Here is a 21267-nt window from a genome sequence, read left to right as displayed (position 1 = left end):
AGTTGAAGGCAGTCACTTTACCACTAGATCCCCATGATCACCCTCTTCGCCTGTTTACTGATTCCTGGGCTGTGGCTAATGGATTTGTGGTATGGATGCCTGATTGGCAAAAGAATGACTGGATGATACATGACCGCCCAGTGTGGGGCAAAGAGTTGTGGCAGCTGTTGTGGGATGCTTCCCACCACCGTGAGATAACCGTGTATCACGTTGATGCCCATACCAATGTGGCGACTAACATGGCACAACATAATGCAGTAGCAGATCAGCTTGCCACTATCAGCCGCGCTGATACCGTCCCACTGGCTCGATGGGCACATGAACAGAGTGGTCATTTGGGGGAGAAGGGATCAGCTATGTGGGCCCGAGCACATGCTTTACCCGTCCATCAGGATGATGTCCGCATGGTCATGCGTACATGCCCAGAATGTCAACTTGTGAAGTCCCGTGTCGTTCCTCCTAGTCCGCATGGCCGAATAAAACAGGGTACTCACCCAACTGTGGTTTGGCAAATTGATTACATAGGCCCCATGGCAGACTGTATGGGTAAACATTACATCCTAGTAATGGTTGACACCTTTTCAGGCCTGGTTTTTGCCTTTCCCACCAAGACGGCTGACCAAGCTAGTACTATCCAAGGACTAAATCATTTAATTTCTCATTATGATGTTCCAGAGGAGATTCAGTCTGATAATGGCTCGCACTTCTCCGGGAAAGCAATCTGTGATTGGCCAAATGACAACGGTATCTTATGGGTTCACCATATTCCTTATTACCCGCAGGCTGCTGGGTTAGTTGAACGAATGAATGGCTTACTGAAGGAACAAATTCGTTTATCAACACCACTGGGAACCCTGAAGGGGTGGTGTCATGTGCTGCAGCAGGCAGTCGACAATTTGAATCATTGCCCTTTAAAAGGAGGTACACCTTTCCACCGACTTCTTCACGCTTCTGAACTACAGCCTATTCCAGAGGAAAAACAGTCATTGCCCCCCACTTGCGAGCTAGAGAATGCCGGACAAAAGGTATGGGTGGTACCACCAGGTAGTGGCCCTCCTGTAAAAGGAGAAATAGTGAAACCTGCCCAGGGTAACACTCGATGGGTAGCTATTGAGGGACAGGATGATTTAGTCTGTTTAAACACTGAACGCTTACGGTATTGTGAGTGACATGTGTCAGGCTTCTTTGTTCCAGGTCCTCCGTCTTACGCTCCTGGTGATCTGGCTTAACAGCTGCTTTGGTGCCAACAATTGGATTTGTAATAACAAGGACGTTGCGAGTGAGTTGCTCGTGGGAGACACGGTCTAATGCATTACATCAAGGAAGTCCTCGGTCACCTGCCTCAAGTGCAACTTATATAAATATGTTATTGTTCAGGATGTTTCAAAATCGGTTCGTGAGCTCCAGTGTCTGGATATTGTGGCCAACAAGGATAACGTGAGCCTTGGTTGGAATTCTTTTTCATGGTTAGCTGGTACATTTGGGGGGTTGGGCCACAATATTCTCTGTTGGTTACTCGCATTATTGCTTGTTTTTGTGATTATTGTAGTTTTAATTTCTCTTTTACGTTCTTTTTGTACTCTTATGTCTGACAGCCTGTGACCAAGGGGTGGAATGTAATGGAAGATTCTAACCTGTTTTTCTAAACTTGCAGCTCTGGGTTCTGCAAGGCTGAGAACCTACTTGTGTTTTAGAATCAGCAGACATAAGCTAAATTCTACCAAGGGAACAGAGATGCTGTTATCTGACGAAAGGACATCTGTGTACCAAGAACATTTAATCTTCCTTCTTGTTTTGGTCACAGACTGTCAGAGGCCTAGCCTTGATGCAAAATAAACCATTGTATTCAAAGTGATAAGCTGAAAATTATGTTATTCGTTAGAAGCCTTGCATGCTAGCTTGCTTGCTTATCTTTCTTGCTGTGCTGGGAATAGGTGCTTGGGTAAGCAGTTTTTAGGTAACATAAATCATGGTCCCGTTGCTGAAGTTTGAGACTCTCTGAGAGGTGGCAACATCTCTCAGCAAGAAGAAGAACTTCTGGAGTCCAGCCAACGTCCTGGTCAGGGGAGGTGGAGAAGTTGCTACTGACGCCCTGACAACCAACTACAAGTGTGCAGTTGTTGCCTCGCTTCGGCAGTTGGGACCAGTCCAAGCGTTGATAAGTATAGTTGGGAAGGACTTGCATACTGTAGTGTGAAATCAGCTTTTGAATTTGTAATAAACATTTGTATAACTGAACTGCTCTCGGTGTGTGTGTCTATTTTCTTTCGGTAGCTCAAACACTGTGACCAATCTAAAACGAACAAAATGAGAGGTATAAGTTTACCCAAGACACTCTCCCATCCATCTATGTGAGGTGTTGACTCAAGAAGGCTGTCAGCATCATCGAGGACCTCCATCAGCCTGGTCACAACCTCTTTTCACTGCTTCCTCTGGGAAGTATATATATTTTTCAATGTCCAATATTATTCTAATTTGTTATTCACTTTTAATTTAGTGTGCAAATATGAATTTTATGGTAGCAATCATCTAATTAAGGGGTAGATTTTCCTGATGATTTATCAATGAGAAACAATTCAAAAACTGATGAAAAATAATTGAAGACTAAATAAGTAATTTACCAGAATATTTTAATAATTCAAATGGTTCACTTATTGCTTCTACTTCTATTTTATTTACATTAATCATAGTAAACTAATTTTTAAAATTTTGTTCTTCTAATTATAAAGTTGCTGGACCTGAAACTGGATGAATTCTACTTTGAGCAGAATCCATTGTTGGAAAAAAATCTTATTTCATCAGCACAGCAGAATGAAGTTTTAACTCTCCAGGTAATTATTTGTATATTATAAGCATGTAATAGGGTTACTTTTCAGCTTTGTTGTGTAACCTGGTGGAATACAATTAAAAAGATATTTGTCTCACTGAAATTTGCATTTAACCTGCCAGATTACTGTAACTCTGGTGAAGATCTAAGGCTCCCAGACCTGTCTTCACAGACGCAGTGACATTAATCAGCTATTTTAACTTTGATTTCGTGCTTTATGAGCTAAATTTAATGTCAACAATCTACATTATGCAACTTTTATGTTATTATATCCAAGTATAAGAATACAGTATTTGTATCTTGTAACATATAGAGTACAGTAAAATATATGCCATATTTATAAAGTAAGCAACTAAATCCCTCAACTTTCTTGATACATTTTACTTTTCAAGAAAGACCTTGAAATGCTGAAATTATACACGAAAATCTGTGGGCACCGTGAATTAAGTAAAAACACACTATGCTGGAGAAGCTCAGCAGGTCATACAGTGTCCTTTATATCTTTTTTTCTTTTCTTTGGCTTGGCTTCGCGGACAAAGATTTATGGAGGGGTAATGTCCACGTCAGCTGCAGGCTCGTTTGTGGCTGACAAGTCCGATGGGACAGGCAGACGCGGTTGCAGCGGTTGCAAGGGAAAATTGGTTGGTTGGGGTTGGGTGTTGGGTTTTTCTTCTTTTGTCTTTTGTCAGTGAGGTGGGCTTTATATAGCAAAGGTTGAAATACATAATCAATGTTTTGTGCTTGAGCCCTTCATTAAAGTATGGAAAAATGTCAGCAAGCATCCTTTGCTTAGTTCCATTGATTTGCATTTGGCCTATATTCTTCTAAACCTTTCTGGCCGTGAAACTGACCAAATGGCTTCTAAGTATAATTGTGCTTGCATCTACCATTTCCTCTGACAGATTGTTCAATATACTCATCAATTTCAGTGAAAACCTTGCCCCTCGGATCTCCTTTAAAATTTTCCTTACTCAATTTAAGTCTATGCCCTCTCCAGTTTTAGAATCCTCTACTCCGGTGGAAAAAAACTACAACTAGCCACCATATTTATGGTCCCTCATGATTTTATAAATCTATAAACTCACCCTGAGCCCCATTGCTGCAGAAAAATCAGTTACAGCCTATTGAGCTCCCAACATCTTAATAAATCTTTTCTGCACCCTCCCTTCAATATCCTTGTGAATCCTTTCTGCACTTTTTTTTCCTTTCACATTATTGAGTGGCAATCAGAAATGTACTCAATACAGTGTATTCCAGAAATGGCCTTAGTAACATTCCAGACAGTTATAATATGATATCCCATATTTTATTACTCGTTGACTCATCTGATGAACACAAGCATGCCATCAATCTTTTAGTCCTGCCCCTGGTTTAACTTAACAAAATATAACATCCCCATACTTGTCTGAGTTAAATTTTATTTGCCATTCCTTGGCCCACTTACCCATTTTAATCTAAATCCTATAGAAATGTCAAATAACCTTCCTTACTGTGCCAATGTTCATGCTTTCTGCTTTTTTACACCTATTTTGTGCTATGGGTAACATTTTTTATGATCTACCCTATGTGACCAGAGAACTGTGCTTTTAGTATGACTTCTGAACTATTCACTAGTTTCAATTATATGGCTCAACATTCTACTGCTTTGTTGATGATAACTTTTCAAGTGCTCGACTCTGCTGAACACTGCATTCTCAAGATCTTTCTCAAATTCATCTATCTGTTTGTTGGTATGCATTGTCAGGTTTGCATCTGTATGCTTCTCTGATGAAAGATCATTATCCTGAAAAATTACCAACCATCTTCTCTTCACAGACTTGCAGGAGCTTCACAATATGTTATGGTTTTATTTCTGATGATGTGACACTTCAGAGCCATCCTTGTTGCTTAGTTTGCCAGTGTTTGCTTTCATATTTCATTAAACAAATCACTTTGAAATCAATTTACCCCCCCCACCCCTCATTTGATATAATCAACAAATATAATCAGTTTTAATTGAAATAATTGATGCCATTTGGAAACAACAATGGTTCAGACACAATCATTTCAACAACTCATCCAACCTATGGCTCTCCAACCACCAACCTAACAAAACATTTTCTATCTTCCATCTAATGTCTTAATACCTTCTTTAGGTGCACCCTGAAAGCCCAACACACTGAGTTGAATTTTGTGCCAAAGTGATGATATTTCCATATGAAATGAGTCACTATTGTGTATATTATCATTGTGAAATACCACTCAAAAATTGAATATGTGTTGAGAAAGAGCAGGGGAAAAGTGGGGGACATTAAAATACTTACATTTTCAAGAAGTAGTAAGTATTTTTAAAAATACTTTATTCAAAATTTAAAAAATCATGATACATAAAGTTGATAAACTCTATCACCCTGACTCAGTAAACCCTCCCCCTTTATATACCCCTTAACTAAAACCACCTCTAAACTCCCCTAACTACCCCTTTGAAAAGAAAGAAGAAGAATTAGAAAAAGAATTAGAAGAAGAAGAAATGACATTGATTAATTTCATTAATTGAGGCATGTCTACCTATGCAGACTTTTCAATTTCTTAAACCCATATAATCCAAATAAGGGCTCCAAACTTTACTCTAAAAAGATTTTTTTCTTCTTTATTTTCTTTTATTTTTTACAATGCTATACAATATTTCAGTTCTGTATGTCATCTAAGTAAATTCAACTTTATATTGTTTTTCAAAGTAATTGCAATACATTTTTTCCCTACTGATAATGCTAATCTCAAAAATTATATTTCAAATTTATTTAATCTTAATTCCAAACAAATCTTTTTAATACCACTTAGCAAAAATATTGATGGATCCATTGAGAATTTAACTTTAAAAATATTTTGTACAAGTTCCTTAAACAACATCTAAAAATGTTTCACCTTTTCACAGAGCCATGTTGAATATAAAAACGTTCCTTTTTCTTTCTCACATCTAAAACATAAATCCATAGAAAGTAAATTATATCTCATTAATTTCTTAGCAGATAAATATAATTGATGTATAAAATTATACTGAACAAATCTATATTTTTGTCATACTATTTTACACAGATTTCTCTAATCCTCCTGAGTAATTTCTATTCCTAAATCTTTTTCCCATTTTAACCTAGATTTTTATAAATCTGGCTTAAACATTTTGTTCTATAATGATGCATACATTTCTGATATAAATCTTTTTTCCTACCATCCATAATTAAAATTTCAAAATTAATTTGTCTGAGCAACCTCATAGTATTTCCAAATTGATCCTTTAGCAAACCTCTAATTTTATAATAACAAAAATATTTTCAAAAGTTGATTAAAACTGTAAAAGTAAAAAGTTTATTCTGATACAAAGGTGTCTTCAGAGAAATTTTACCACATTAAGTTTATATTATGCTTTGAAAGCATATTTAAGAGGACAAATTATTAGTTATACTTCTAAAATTAAGAAAAAAACATTTAGCTGAAGTAAATAAATTAGAAAGGGAAATAGAATCCTTAGGGACAGGTTTGCAACAGAATCCAACAGAGGTTAAAAAGATACAACATGTTAATAAATAAATACAATATAATTCATTACAGACTTATGAATTTGAAAAATTACTACAAAGAACTAAACAGAAGTATTATGAGTTAGTTAGCATATTCCATATTTCCATCAAATCTATCAAAATTGGTAAATTATATTTATGTAACAACTTCAAATTCCATTTATATACAAATTGATCCCTCTTATCCTCATTAATTCAATTTAATTCATACCAATCAACTTTTCATATCAAACATTCTATTAATAAACTTTAGTTGTGCCACCTTATAATAATTTTTTAAATTCTGAAGTTGTAAACCTCCTAAGTCATACTTCCATGTTAAAATGTGTATAGCCACTCTTGGCATTTTATCTTTCTATATAAACTTCCTAACTGTAAAATTCAAATCTTTTAAAAAATTCTGAGGAACTTTACAAGGGATAGACTGAAAAATATATTGTAATCTAGAAAAGATATTCATTTTAATACAATTAACTCCATCTATTAATGTTATATCTTTCCATAGACTTAAATCATTCTTAATTTTATAAAATAAAGGTAAATAATTTAATTCATATAAATGATTAAAATTTTTGTCAACTTTAATACCTAAATATTTAATTTGATCTGACTATTTAAATTTAACAAAATTCTTACAAGGGGTGTAATCATCTTCAATCAATGGCATCATTTCACTTTTTTCCCCAATTAATTTTATAACTAGATATTATTCCATATTGTTCCAATCTGTCATGTAAAAATCTCAAAGATTATTTTGGTTCTGTTAAATAAATCAAAACATAATCCACAAATAAATTAATTTTGAATTCATCAGATTTCACTTTAATGCCTTTAATATTATTATCTTGTCTTATAAATTGAGCCAGAGGTTCAATAGCCAATGCAAACAATGTCAGTGACAAAGGGCAACCCTGTTTAGTAGACCTCTCCAATATACACGGCGACGAATTCTGCCCATTTGTCACAATTCTAGTCATCGGCTTTTTATATATTGCCTTAATCCAAATAATAAATAATGATCCAAATATAAAGTTTTCCAACACTTTAAATAAACAATCCCCATTCCACTCTATCAAATGCTTTTTCAGCATCCAATGATAAGACCATTGGTAAGCTGGATATCTCCTACGGAATATTTATCAGACTAATTAAATTTGTAATATATCAGCAGAATAATGGTCTTTAATAAATCCAGCTTGATCTATATGAATCCAAGAAGGTAAGCACCTTTCCAGTCTATTGGCTAAAACTTTTGTTACAATTTTATTATCAACATTTAACAAAGATATAGGTCTATAAGAACTTGCTTTCAAAGGGTCTCTATAAATTAATAACTGTAATAATAGCTTGAGAAAAAGAATCTGGTAATGAATGAATTTCCATAGCTTGTTTAAGAATCTCAATCAGTAAAAGTATCAATAAATCGTGAAATTTCTTAAAAAACTTAGCCCGAAATCCATCTTCACCCGAATTGCCAAGCTAAAACTTTATGAGCCCTTTCCCCTAACTCATAATACTTCTGTTTAGTTCTTTGTAGTAATTTTTCAAATTCATAAGTCTGTAATGAATTATATTGTATTTATTTATTAACATGTTGTATCTTTTTAACCTCTGTTGGATTCTGTTGTAAACCTTTCCCTAAGGATTCTATTTCCCTTTCTAATTTATTTACTTCAGCTAAATGTTTTTTTCTTAATTTTAGAAGTATAACTAATAATTTGTCCTCTTAAATATGCTTTCAAAGCATAATATAAACTTAATGTTAACAGAATTTATCCCTCATAAAATTACAAAACTCAACATTTTTAAATAATAATTAAATCTCCATCAATATGCAATGTCCACTTTTTCTGATCCTATATATGTTATGAGGGAATGATCTGATCAAAGTCTAGTTTTATACTCAGCAGATACTATCTGACCTTTCAATTGAGCCGATAACAAAAATAAATCTATCCTAGAATAAGAATAATATCAAAATGAATAGAAAGAAAAATCTTTCTCTTTAGGATTTTGTTTTCTTTGTATATCAACCAAATTAGTTTCTTTCATTAAGGATAATAGTTTTTTTTGCTATTTTAGTTCTAGTTAATGTTTTCAGAGATTTATCTAACAATGGGTCAAGACAACAATTAAAATCACCTCCAATCATAACTGTCATAAGAAACATTAAGTATTGTCAGAAATTTAGCAAATATGTATTTTTATTTTCTTTAAAGGTGAATCTCTTTGCAGCGGACTTTTGTCTTAATGTAATTTAATCTAATCACCAGGCGGTAAAATGTCTTGAACATGTGTGATAAAACAGATTATTTTCTTCATAAAATTTCATGGCATGACTTATTTACATATCTCTCTCGGCTCTTTCCTTTAAGTGTTGGATTTGTTTATTTTCTGCTTCATATTGGAGATTTGTAGTAATGCCTCTGATATGTTCCTGACTAGCTAAAGAGACCATTCAACATACTTCCCAGCCTACACTGGCTTAGAGTAATAGAGCTAAACAACACAGAAACAAGCCTTATACCTACCCCAGCCATACTGACCATTGAAGACATCTATACTAATCACAATCATTCATTAATTATATTCTTCCTTTATTAGTTCTCCCAATATACACCACTTCATACTTCTAAGGATTAAATTCCATCTGCCAATACTCTACTAGTTCATGGAATAATATGTGAGGGTATCCATTTTGGTGGAAAAAAACATAGAAAACAATATGTTTTAAATTGATAATGCTAGGTATTCAGAATGACTAGGAATTTTTGTACAGGGATCCCTGAAATGTGTAGCTTTAACAAGCAATTTAGAAGACAAAAGTTTTATTGCAAGATAATCTCAGCACAAGGCTGAAATTACTTAGGTCCCTGATGAGAATGCTTCAAAAATTATATACAGGTATAGGAAATATATCATTAAGATGGAAAGGGTGCAGAAAAGATTCACAAGGATATTACTGGGAATGGAGGACTTGAGATGAAGAGAGGCCTAGATAGGGTAGGACTTTTCACCCTGTAGCATAAGAGGCTGAAGGAGATCTTATCAAGGTTTATAAAAGCATGAAAGGCAAAAATGAAGCAAAATGGTCACAGTCCTTTCCCAGCACAGGGGAATCAAAAATTTGAGGCCACATGTTTAAGATAAGAGGGAATTACTTCAAAGGGATCTGATGTCAACTTTTACAAAGGGTAGGTAGAATGAGCTGCCAGAGGAAATTGTAGAAGTTGGTATAATTAATTTTCTAAAAGACATTTAGATAGGCTCACAGATAGGAGAGGTTCAGAGGGATATGGGTCAAAGGCAAGGAAGATTAGCCAATGTAACTAACGTTTAGTGTCGAAGGAACTTTTCCCCATGCTGTAAAACTATAAGACTCAATGAGATGATACTTTCAGCAACAGTGTGTGTAGTGTTACCCAGAAAGTTTTGAGTATCATGTTTTCACTCACATAGCGCCCACACGCAATTAACCATATAACCATTTACAGAGCGGAAACAGGCCATGTCGGCCTTTCGAGTCCGCGCCGGTTCACTAGAACAACTCCACTAGCTCAATCCTCCCGCTCTCCGCCAATATCCTCCAACCCCCTCACCTCCATGTACACATCCAACCTTCTCTTAAATAACAGAAGGGACCCTGCCACAACTATCTCATTCGGAAGATCATTCCATTCTGCCACCACTCTCTGAGTGCTCTTCCAACAGTACTGTCTAAAGGCACTAACAACACAACTGACCCCCACCTGAGCTGCATCTTCCACTTGAGCAGTTGGGTGAAATCTTACCCTTGCAGCTGTATCTTGGACCAGAAAGCTCTGTTGATTCAAAATGGTTAACTGTACATCAGACCCTCACTTGAGCACAATGGTTAAAATCATTTCAACTTTTTTCCCCAATTGTGACATCAAGTCACACCCAAAAAACTTTGGGATATTCGGAATTCCAGTTGTTCAGTTAATCGGAAGTATACTGTATAATAAATGTTGGAAAATATTCAACGCGTGAAAATTGGAAATTATGTAAGAAAAATTCTCGTATTACATGCACACATTTAATATTAGTCAGTCCCATCCAGTACTTTCATACTATTCCTACAAAAGTCACAAAAAACGAAGTGACAAAGGCACAGATAACATTATCAGCCTGTATTTGATCTAGCTTAATTAACCATAATCCAAAAATTCATATAAAAGGCCAGAACTTCAGATAATTTAACTCCAGATATGTATATGCAGTGGATCAGAAAACCCAGCATAGTATGTACTGATGATGGGAATTCCACCACTGAAAACGGAAGCAGTAATAACAATGACATGTCAGTACTGACTTCAATAACAGAAGAACGGTTGCAGGCTATCCTAACGTATTTTAATGAAGACAATGAAGAAGAATCCGACTTTGAAGGATTCAAAGAGTTTATGGATGATGATGAAGAGGTTGAATAAACATAATTATTTTACCTGTTCTTTCAGATATTATATTGTTTTTGACCAGCTTTTTTTCAATAATTCCATTCAAGCAATTAAAAATAAATTTTAATGTAGAACCAGTTGATGGTTAAATAACTTCAATTTTATATTGAACATGTAAAAAGGTTCTGGTAGAGCATGCTTTCAGAGATAATGCACAGTAGGTACTCAGTTTGTAAAAAAGCATATAACATGCTTAAAAATACGGTAATTTAATTTATTAGGGTTTTCAATAGTAGATAAGAAAAGTATTACACATTTGATAAAATGCAAGTTGGCCTGGAATAAGCAGGGTAATGCTGCAGGACAATATGTTGAAAGGATGGCATGAGGGATTAATTTGGAGGTTTATGTAGGGAGGGAGGGTGAGCAGAGCAGTATAGCATTAGGAGGGGAGAGAAGATTGGCCAAGTACTTAATGTGGTAGGGTAGGGGATTAGTGTGATACCTGATGTAGGGAGGAATGGAGGGATTGATACAATACTGAACAGATGAGAGGCTTGGAGCATAACATTTGATTAGGGACCAGCTGTACTTCTGATGGGAAGTCTGGTGGAGGATGGGTGGAATAAGAAGAAATCAGATGGGCAGAATGGTTAAAGGATAGATGTGGTTAAGAATTAAGGTAATTATTTTACTTAATTTCCCAAGTGATGCAGCAGGATTAAGAGCACATTGACCAAAGAAAACTGTTGAAAGAGTGCTCCAACTTTCTCTATAATGCCTAAGAAGGGATGTTGCCTGGGGAACAATATCATTCCATGGATCTACAATTGGATACAATGGTACAAAGCTACCATCTGTGGGGTTACGAATGAACCCCTTTAAATCAGATTCCTGCCTAAACATAGATGCAAATGCAATTGATTCTGAGTTAAATCAATTTTCATTTCCATATTTCAGATTGTATTTCTATCCACACATCTCACAATCAGTAGTAAAATACATTGCTTTTTCCACAATGGCAAACTGAAAAGCCCCAGGTTACAGCGGCTGCATAGTTGCTCATTCTTTTCATTTATGTGGAATGACTAATACTTCCCTAAGATATAAATCTTAAATCTAAGTTTATGTTCCTCCTTCTGTGAATGAAGGGTAGTAATGAAAAAGCTTTACTGGGCTATCGGATCATTGCTGGTGACTTCAATCATACGAATCTGAAAACAGTCCTCCCAAAGTTCCAACAGCATGTCAACTTTCTCACCAGAGGAGAAAACATCTTAGGGTGTATGCAAACATTTCTGGAGCATACAAGGCTGTCCCCTGCCCCCATCTTGGAAACTCAGATGACATTTCCATTCTGTTAACCCCTGCATACAGACCACTGGTGAGACAAATCAAACCTGTTTACAGGGAGATCAGAACTTGGCCTAGGGAAGCCACAGCAGATATGCAAGACTGCTTTGGAACCACGAACTGGAGGACATTCAGAATGCAGAAAACAATAGGACACCAAAGAAAGCCCCATCCCTCCCTGAGGAACAAGCACCCTGTGTAGCCGCAGTTGAGGTGGGGAGGATCCTATCCAAGGTGAGCACACACAAAGCAGCAAGACCAGATAAGGGTGCTGACAAATTGTGCAGACCAACTGACTGAGGTCCTAACAAACATCTTCAATATCTCACTCCAGTAATCCTTGTAGGATTTAAGTCAGCCACTATCATTCCTGTGCCCAAGAGAGTGATGCTACCTGGACTAAATGACCACTGACCAATGGTACAATCACGATCATGATGTGCTTTGAGCGACTGCGACATGGACCCATTCCAGTTTTCCTGTTGACCAAACTGATCCACAGATAATGCAATAGCCCTGTCCCTCCACTCTGTCCTGACTCACCTAGAGAACAATACCTCATGTGCCAGAATGTCATTAATTGGTTTCAACACAATCATACCTCAGAGGCTGGTGGATAAATTGTCTTCATTGGGATTCAGTGCATCTCTCTGCAACTGGATCCTGGACTTCTTGATTGAAGAACACAGTCTGACTGGGTTGGCAGCAAAACCTCAAATCTCTGAGCATTGGCACATCTCAGGGCTGTGTGTGCCGCCTGCAACTGTTCACACTGTTAACTCACTACTGTCCTGTCATGTTCAGCTCCAACAAATTATCAAGTTTGCGGATAACTCAACAGTTGTTGGCCTCATTAGCAAAAATGATGAGTCAGCTTACAGAGAAGAAGTTGATAGTGGTGCAAGAGCAACAACCTGAGTTTCAACATGGACAAGAAAAATGAGTTGATTGTGAACCTCAGGAGGACAAAGAATCACTGTCCACTACAAATCAATTTCTCTGTTGTAGAGAGAGTGGGAGCACAAAATTCCTTTGCGTCCATTTAAAGGATGACCTATCCTGGATCCACACCTCCTACTCAATAGTCAGGAAGGTGTAGCAGGGCCTACACTTCCTAAGGAGATTGAGGGCAAGGCTATTGGTCACCATCCTCACAATGTTCTATAGGAGCACAAATAGAGAGTGTTCTGGCTGGCTGCTTCATAGTGTGGTATGGTAGTTATAAAGCATCAGATTGGAGGTCAGTATAGAGGGTGATTAAAACCGCTGAGAAAATCACTGGGTCTCCCTTCCTTCTATCAATGATATCTACAAGGAGCAGAACTTAGAGGGCTCAGGGAATTATTGAGGATCCTTGCTTTCTAACCTGCCATTTCTTTGCAACACTACCTTCAAGAAAGAAGTACAGGAGCATAAAAACCTGGACTGCCATGCCAGGAAACAGCTATTTCCCACAGAATGTGAGACTTGAACAATCCTAGAAACCCATAAATTATATTGTATATATTTATTTTGAATCACTATGTGTGTAGAGTGTATGGAATGTCTGTATGTGTGTGCACAATGGTCCAGAGATAACACTGTTTTGTCGTGCTCTATATGTATATATACAATGAGATGACAATAAACTTGAATTTAAAATAAATATTGAAGGCTTACTGGCCTCAATCCACTTTTTGTATTTCAGTGATATAATCTCCCATTAGAGAACAATACTACAATGCTGGATCACATTTATTCATATAGGTTCCAATGTAAAGCTCTTCAGGAACAGTATTCTGTTCTATTTTCAGTTGGTTTGAATAGGGGGATGTTGTAGCAGCTGTTCAAAAGCAGGACATGCAGATTAAAAATTTTAAGCAAGATACGAGAAAAACATTTAACCGAGAAAGTAGTTATAATCTGCAATTTATTATCTCTCGGTGAAAAAAACATAATAAATCGGTACTTCGGCAACTTGATAGGCAACTGAGAGTAATTTGTAGAGCCATGAAGAAAGAGCTGGATAATGGGAATAACATTCCCACTCAGCAACAGTTATGTTGTGTTGGATTCTGTTGAGGGAGATGACCAGACAGAAGATGGCCACGGGCACCAGGTCAATGGCAATGAGCCTGGCAGAGTGGTGCAAAAGAAAAGGAAAAGGAGAAATGCAGTAGTTATTGGGGACTCCATTGTCAGGGGTACGGACAGGAGGTTCTGTGAGCCAGATAAGTATACCCGCATGGTGTGCTGCCTCCCTGGTGCAAGCGTACGAGATATCACAAATCGGGTGCAAAATATTCTGAGAGGAGAGGGAGATCAGCCTGATGTCTTGGTACATGTGGGTACAAATGACATTGACAAGAAAAGGGAGGAGGTAATGAAAAGGGATTACAGTGAGCTGGGATGAAAGCTGAAAGACAGGAACGCAAGGGTGGTGATCTCGGGATTACTACCTGTTCCAAATGCAAGTGATGAAAAGAATGTGTGGCTGAGGTGCTGGCAAGGATTTGGCTTCTTGGATCATTGGGATCTCTTTTGGGGAAGGCATGATCTTTACAAGAGGGACGGGTTGCACCTAAATTCAAAAGGTGTCAACATTTTGGCAAGTATGTTTGGTACAGCAGTGGGGCAAGGTTTAAACTAATTTGGCAGGGGTATGGGAACCAGAGTGATAGGAAAAAGGGTAGGGAAGATAAAGTAATGGCCAGGAAAAGTAAAATAGGAAAAGTAATATTGGGAGGAGAAAGTAAAAAATCAGATGGTGCAGTGAGTTTTCGGGTCAATGATAGTGTTAAGAAAATTACAAAGAAAAATAGTGGGCAGAAAAATCAAAAGAAAAGGTTACAGAAGTCACTAGATATTAAAAGGACAAAGAGCATAAGGGCACTTTATCTGAATGCCCGCAGTATTAGAAATAAGGTTAGTGAACTTGAGGCGCAAATCGATACCCATGCCTATGATTTGGTAGCCATCACGGAAACATGGCTACAAGGTGACCCTAAATGGGAATCAGGTGGTGCAAAGAGATAGACAGGATGGTAAGGGAGGTGGAGTTGCACTCTTAATCAAAGATGAGCTCCAGGCAGTAGTGAGGGATGATATAAGATCTAAAGAGCATAATGTTGAGTCCATTTGGGTAGAGATAAAGAATAACAAAGGGAAAAAATTATTGGTGGGTGTTATCTATCGCCCACCATATAACAATAGTTTAGTGGCACAGGAAATAAATAGAGAGATAAGTGAGGCATGTAATAATGATACGGCAGTTGTCATGGGGGACTTTAACTTCCACAAAGATTGGGAAAATCAAGTTGGTCATGGGAGTCTGGAAGGGGACTTCATGGAATGAACCGCGATAGCTTTCTTGAGCAGCATGTTAAGGAACCCACAAGAGAAAATGCTCTCCTGGATCTAGTGTTGTGCAATGAGATAAGTAGAGTAAATGATGTAATAGTCAGAGACCATCTGGGAAATAGCGATCATAGTATGATTGAATTTCTCATTCAGATGGAAGGGGAAATAGTTAGACCTAAAACTAATATATTATGCTTAAACAGGGGTGTCTACCATAGGATGAGGGAGGAATTGGGCAGAGTGAACTGGGAGCACAGGCTAATTGATGGAACAGTTGAGGAACAGTGGAAGATTTTCAAATAAATATTTTGTAATGCTCAACAAAAATATATTCCAGTCAGGAAAAAGGGCAGCAAGGGAGGGAAAAATCAACCGTGGTTAACAAAGGAAATAAAGGAGAGTATAAAATTTAAGGCGCAGGTGTACAAAGCTGCAAAGAGCAGTGGGAAACTGGAAGATTGGGAAAACTTTAAGAGACAACAAGGGGTTACAAAGCGGGTAATAAGAAATGGGGAAAAGGATTATGAAAGTAAATTGGCACAAAATATAAAAACAGAAAGCAAAAAATTTTATAAATATATAAAACGGAGGAGGGTGGCCAGAGTTAACATAGGACCCTTGGAGGATGAGAAAGGAAAACTGGTAGCAAAAAATGAGGAAATGGCCGAGGCATTAAACAAATATTTTGTGTCAATCTTCACGGTTGAAGGCATGTCCAGCATGCCCAAGTGCAGAGTTAAGGATGCGAATGTTGGGGAGGGCCTTGATAAAATAGTTGTTACAAAGGAAGTAGTGATGGAGAAACTAATGGGACTAAAGCCAGACAAATCACCTGGTCCTGATGACATGCATCCAAGGGTTCTGAAGGAAATAGCAGAAGTTATAGTTGATGCATTGGTGGTCATATACCAAAATTCCTTGGATTCTGGGCAGGTCCCGGCAGACTGGAAGACAGCAAATGTCACACCACTTTTTAAGAAGGGATGTAGGCAGAAGACTGGAAATTATCGGCCAATTAGCTTGACGTCTGTGGTTGGAAAAGTGCTTGAAGCCGTCATTAAAGATGAAATAGTGAAACTTTTGGAACGTAAGGGTTCAATCAGGCAGACGCAGCATGGTTTTAGAAAGGGAAGATCTTGTTTGACAAACTTGTTAGGATTCTTTGAGAATATAATGGGTGCGGTGGATAGAGGGGAACAGGTTGATGTTGTATATTTGGATTTCCAGAAAGTGTTTGATAAGGTGCCGCATAAGAGACTTATCAGTAATTTACAGGAAAGTGGAGTTCAGGGAAATATATTGGCTTGGATTGAAAATTGGTTGACTGACAGGAGGCAGAAAGTCGGGATAAATGGGAGATTTTCAGGTTGGCAGAGAGTGGTAAGTGGGGTGCCGCAGGGTTCAGTGTTAGGCCTACAACTGTTCATTATTTACATTGATGACTTGGAGGAGGGGACAAAATGTGGTGTAGCTAAGTTTGCGGATGACACCAAATTGAGTGGAAGAGCAAATTGTAATGAGAATGTGGAGAGTCTGCAGAGGGATATAGTTAAGCTGGATGAGTGGGCAAAGGTCTGGCAGATGGAGTACAATGTTAGTAAGTGTGAGGTTATCCACTTTGGCAAGAAAAATAAAAGAGCTGAATATTATTTAAAGGGTGAAAAACTACAGCATGCTGTTGTGCAGATGGACTTGGGAGTGCTTGTGCATGAATCGCAAAAAGTTAGGTTGCAGGTGCAGCAGGTTATTAAGAAGGCAAATGAAATGTTGGCCTTCATCGCTAGAGGAATTGAATTCAGGAGTAGGGAGGTAGTGTTGCAACTGTATAAGGTACTGGTGAGACCGCACCTGGAGTACTGTGTCCAGTTCTGGTCTCCATATTTGAGGAAGGATATACTGGCTTTGGAGATGGTCCAGAGGCGGTTTACTAGGTTGATCCCTGGGATGAAGGGGTTGACTTATGATAAAAGATTAAATCATCTAGGATTGTATTCACTCGAGTTCAGAAGAATGAGAGGAGATCTTATAGAAACATATAGGATTATGAAGGGTATGGATAGGATAGATGTCGGAAGGTTTTTTGAGCTGGCCGGGGAAACTAAAATGAGAGGACACAGTGTCAAGATTCGTGGGAGTAGATTTAGGACAGAGACGATGAAAAATAGTTTTTCCCAGAGAGTAGTGAATGTTTGGAATTCTCTAACCAGGGAAGTGGTTGAGGCTGCCTCATTAAACATATTTAAAATTCGGTTAGATAAATTTTTACATGATAGAGGAATTAGGGGATATGGGGAGAAGGCAGGTAGGTGGAGTTAGTTCATAAATTAGATCAGCCATGATCATATTGAATGGTGGAGCAGGCTCGATGGGCTATTTTTGGCCTACTCCTGTTCCTACTTCCTATGTTCCTATGTTCCTATGTAACAAGATTGGCCTTCAAGAACTGGTAGAGATTCAGTGGGCTGAAGATCCTCCTTCCAAATGTTCTGTATTTTTTGCAGTGACTATCATTATTCATTCAGGTATTTTAATAAATACTAGACATTTTTAATTGCTACTGTATCACTGTATTATAGAAAAAAAGTGCCTTTTTGGATCTTTGGTACTATTAAACATTAATGGATGGCTACGGGCAGAGTTTGATATTGGCCTTGACAGTGGCTTTTTAAAATCAGCTTTCAACTCTCTTGGTCTGAGCTATGTTAGGTTGAATTAAATTCCCAGATGCTGGTAAATCTTTTAACAATTCTGTTGTAACTATTTTTTTATGAAAGAAATGTTGATCTTAACGATTGCCAAATCTTGTGAATTATCCTGGAATCTCCAGGAATTAAGGACAGAGCCATGGTTTTATGTTTTTATTCAATTTTCTTCAAATAATTTTGTTAGTTCATTATATAAATATTTTAACTTTATAAAAATATCTTTTTGACTGCCAGTGTGACTGAAATATCAGGGAATAGACTTGGAATACTTTATGGGCCATTTATTGCAGTATCACGGAAACCTCTGATGGTAAGTTTAATACATACCAATGCTGTAGCCAAGTGTGGTTGATTGCATTTGGTCAGAACAATCAAGAAATATATTTTATTCTCTCTTGGAGACAGGGCACTTTATATAGCAAAGATAAAGATACATAATCAATGTTTCAGACTGAGCCTTTCATCAAATTATGTATCTTTATCTTTGCTTTATAAAGTGCTCTGTTTGACCTACTGAGTTTCTCCAGCATTGTGTTTCTATCTCGAGGTTTTATATCTGGCAATAGTCTCATCCTTCCCATTTCTCCCAACTGCCATCAATATTTAGCCCTTACTTAAAACTGACATCTTACAATTCTAGTTGGACATTCATGCGATGTGGATTAATTTGTTGTAGCATATCGAAAATAATTTCATAGGATTGTCATCGAAACTCAATATTTTTTCTATATGGCAGGATTCATATGTACAAAAATCTCTTGTGTTCTCCCATCATGGCTGTCCTAATTGCATATTTGCATATTCTCTTTCTTTTCTGAAGGAAATTACAGCAAGATATATCATGGATAAGTTGATGAATAATTCATTCCGTTCAGTTTTAAAATCTTACCCAGAAGTGAAAAAGATATTGGAAAATGCGAGCAAATGTGCTCTATGTGAGAAAACCTTTCTGAACACATGGCTTGAATGTGTGATGTTTGTTAATCTAACACAGGTAAAATATTTTGTGTCCAATGTAATATTCTAATACAAATAGAGAGAGCTTAGATACTTGGATGAAATAATTCTAATAACACAATGATAATTAAACATTGAATATAAAAGGTGGTGAAAATACTGATTGAGGAAAAATTGTTCCAATGCAGGCATTCAGGACGTATCTCAAACAGGAATTAGTCTCAAATAGAAATGAGGCAGAAACATGCATATTTCAGACTTTAAAATTTTAATTGCAATTTAGCTGCTGTCTGTGTTGTCTTTGGATTAGTCAGTATTCTCAAGCACTTGCAGATGCATAATCTACCCTTAAGATAGAGATTGATGCCCAAACATTTTTTAAAAATTTTATTGTCAATTGAGAAAAAGCTGGAATACTATTTACAGCTGTGTAATACCAGCCAATTATTTCCCAAATCCTGGACCATATCTGTCAACTCTGCCAGCATACCCTTGGGCTAATTTTTGTTCTTTTTGAGACCCAACGTGCATGTTTGTGTCTTAGTTTATTTCGGAAGTTTTCATGGAATCTTCAGTGGAATTACCTTCTCCCTTAACATGGACCCAATATGACTCACGACAGAAGTTTCCAGGCCTAGAATTGTAGAACCCTTGGCTGGTTTTCCATTTCAATATACACATGGGAGCCCATTGAAGTAGAGCACACTCTTGAGTGCTGATTTAAAAACAAAAAAATATATTTTTAAAGTTCTCATGTTACTGAATTAATCATATTTTACAAAGCTTGTAAATGGAGAGCAGATCCTGTTAGGTTCCATAATATCAATTGAGATTTAAATACAGTTATGAATTAAGTATTCCTCCTGAACTAATGTTGCCTTGATTGCCTCCTGCTGGGATGATGATGGTGACATCTTCTGACCTTGTAAACTTTGTGATGAGCACTAAAGATGATCAACATCCTGAAACTTAAGGAAAAATGGACAAACAGCAGATTTTCAAGATAAATGTTTGTCAGTTCATAATTTTGCTTTTTTAAATTTTGAGTTTATTAGTATGTCAAAAATCCCTAAAGATTGAGAAATTGTAAGATCACATATTTTAAAAATGCGTATTATTTATAATGCTTTTATTGAATAATGTTAGCATGCCATGAATCTGATTCTCTGAGTCCAAATAGCAAATCATTCAACAATCTTGCTTTCAAAAATAAAGTAATAAATTAAAGAACCACTTTCAACTTCAGTTATAATTTATCCTTGTATTTAATCTCAAGTCTTTGATGGAAAATATAAAAATATATAGTTTGGTGATTTGTATATTCATGAATCTTTTGGGAAGTTAGAATTTCTGTTTATTTTAATCATTGTCCTAAACTGTGTTCTTTATTTTTATATTATATCTGTGGATTCTTTTTTATCTTTCAGAAAATTAAGATGACCAGACCGGCTCATGTTGTTCCTGTCCGAGCCTTACTTTGTTCATATAAATGTTTCAATAAACCAGGTCATCAATATTATGGAATAGCAATGCCATAACTATACTGGATAATGAATGTTAATAAAGTGAAGAATGATTTTTTAGTTGTGAAACTGATCATTCAACTTTTTATTTAATGGTGACGGTAATTTGCCTTATATTCTGCCTGGCTTATAAACTGGAAATGCAGTTCATAATTCATGCTTGTGCTAGGATAATCATATTGCTTTCATCCTACTGTAAACTGGAACATCAGTTGGACTTCCGAAAAATGAACAAAGTGGCTACTTCAGTAGCTCTTGTTGTGCCAGAAACATTCCAAATCTTTGACATGTTTGACAGCCAGTAAACCTGGGGGAATGGCTTAGATCTTTGTCAAAGCTTTTATTCAACATTTTTTAACTGTTGCCAATCCTCATGATACAATTATGTTGCACAATATCCTGCTATCCTATACCTTCACTAATCAAATCAGAGCCATTCAGTTATACAGGCCTTTCGATCCAAAGAACAGAAGAAATAAGAGCAGTAGGCCATCTGGTTTATTGAGTCTTCTCCAACATTCTGGCTGATCTGGCCCCATAAGTTTCAGGTCCCCATAACCCTTTACTCCTGTTCTTCAAAACTCTTCA

General features: G+C 36.8%; 1 protein-coding gene across 3 annotated transcripts in view; it reads left to right on the top strand.

The window, feature by feature from the left end:
* Window positions 1-20724, top strand: part of LOC138755617 (deubiquitinase OTUD6B-like) — a 295429-nt gene extending 274705 nt beyond the window's left edge. For all 3 annotated transcript variants that reach the window (XM_069921938.1, XM_069921936.1, XM_069921940.1), the window contains 3 exons: window positions 2730-2831; window positions 19020-19193; window positions 20584-20724. In XM_069921938.1, coding sequence (XP_069778039.1) covers window positions 2730-2831; window positions 19020-19193; window positions 20584-20694 — 387 coding nt within the window. In that variant the 3' untranslated portion in view covers window positions 20695-20724. The remainder of the gene's footprint in view (window positions 1-2729; window positions 2832-19019; window positions 19194-20583) is intronic.
* The last annotated feature ends 543 nt before the right edge of the window (window positions 20725-21267 follow it).

This window comes from Narcine bancroftii, chromosome 2, assembly GCF_036971445.1.
Source record: "Narcine bancroftii isolate sNarBan1 chromosome 2, sNarBan1.hap1, whole genome shotgun sequence".
In the NCBI taxonomy this organism is placed as follows: domain Eukaryota; kingdom Metazoa; phylum Chordata; class Chondrichthyes; order Torpediniformes; family Narcinidae; genus Narcine; species Narcine bancroftii.
This window is presented reverse-complemented; position numbering and strand designations above follow the sequence as displayed.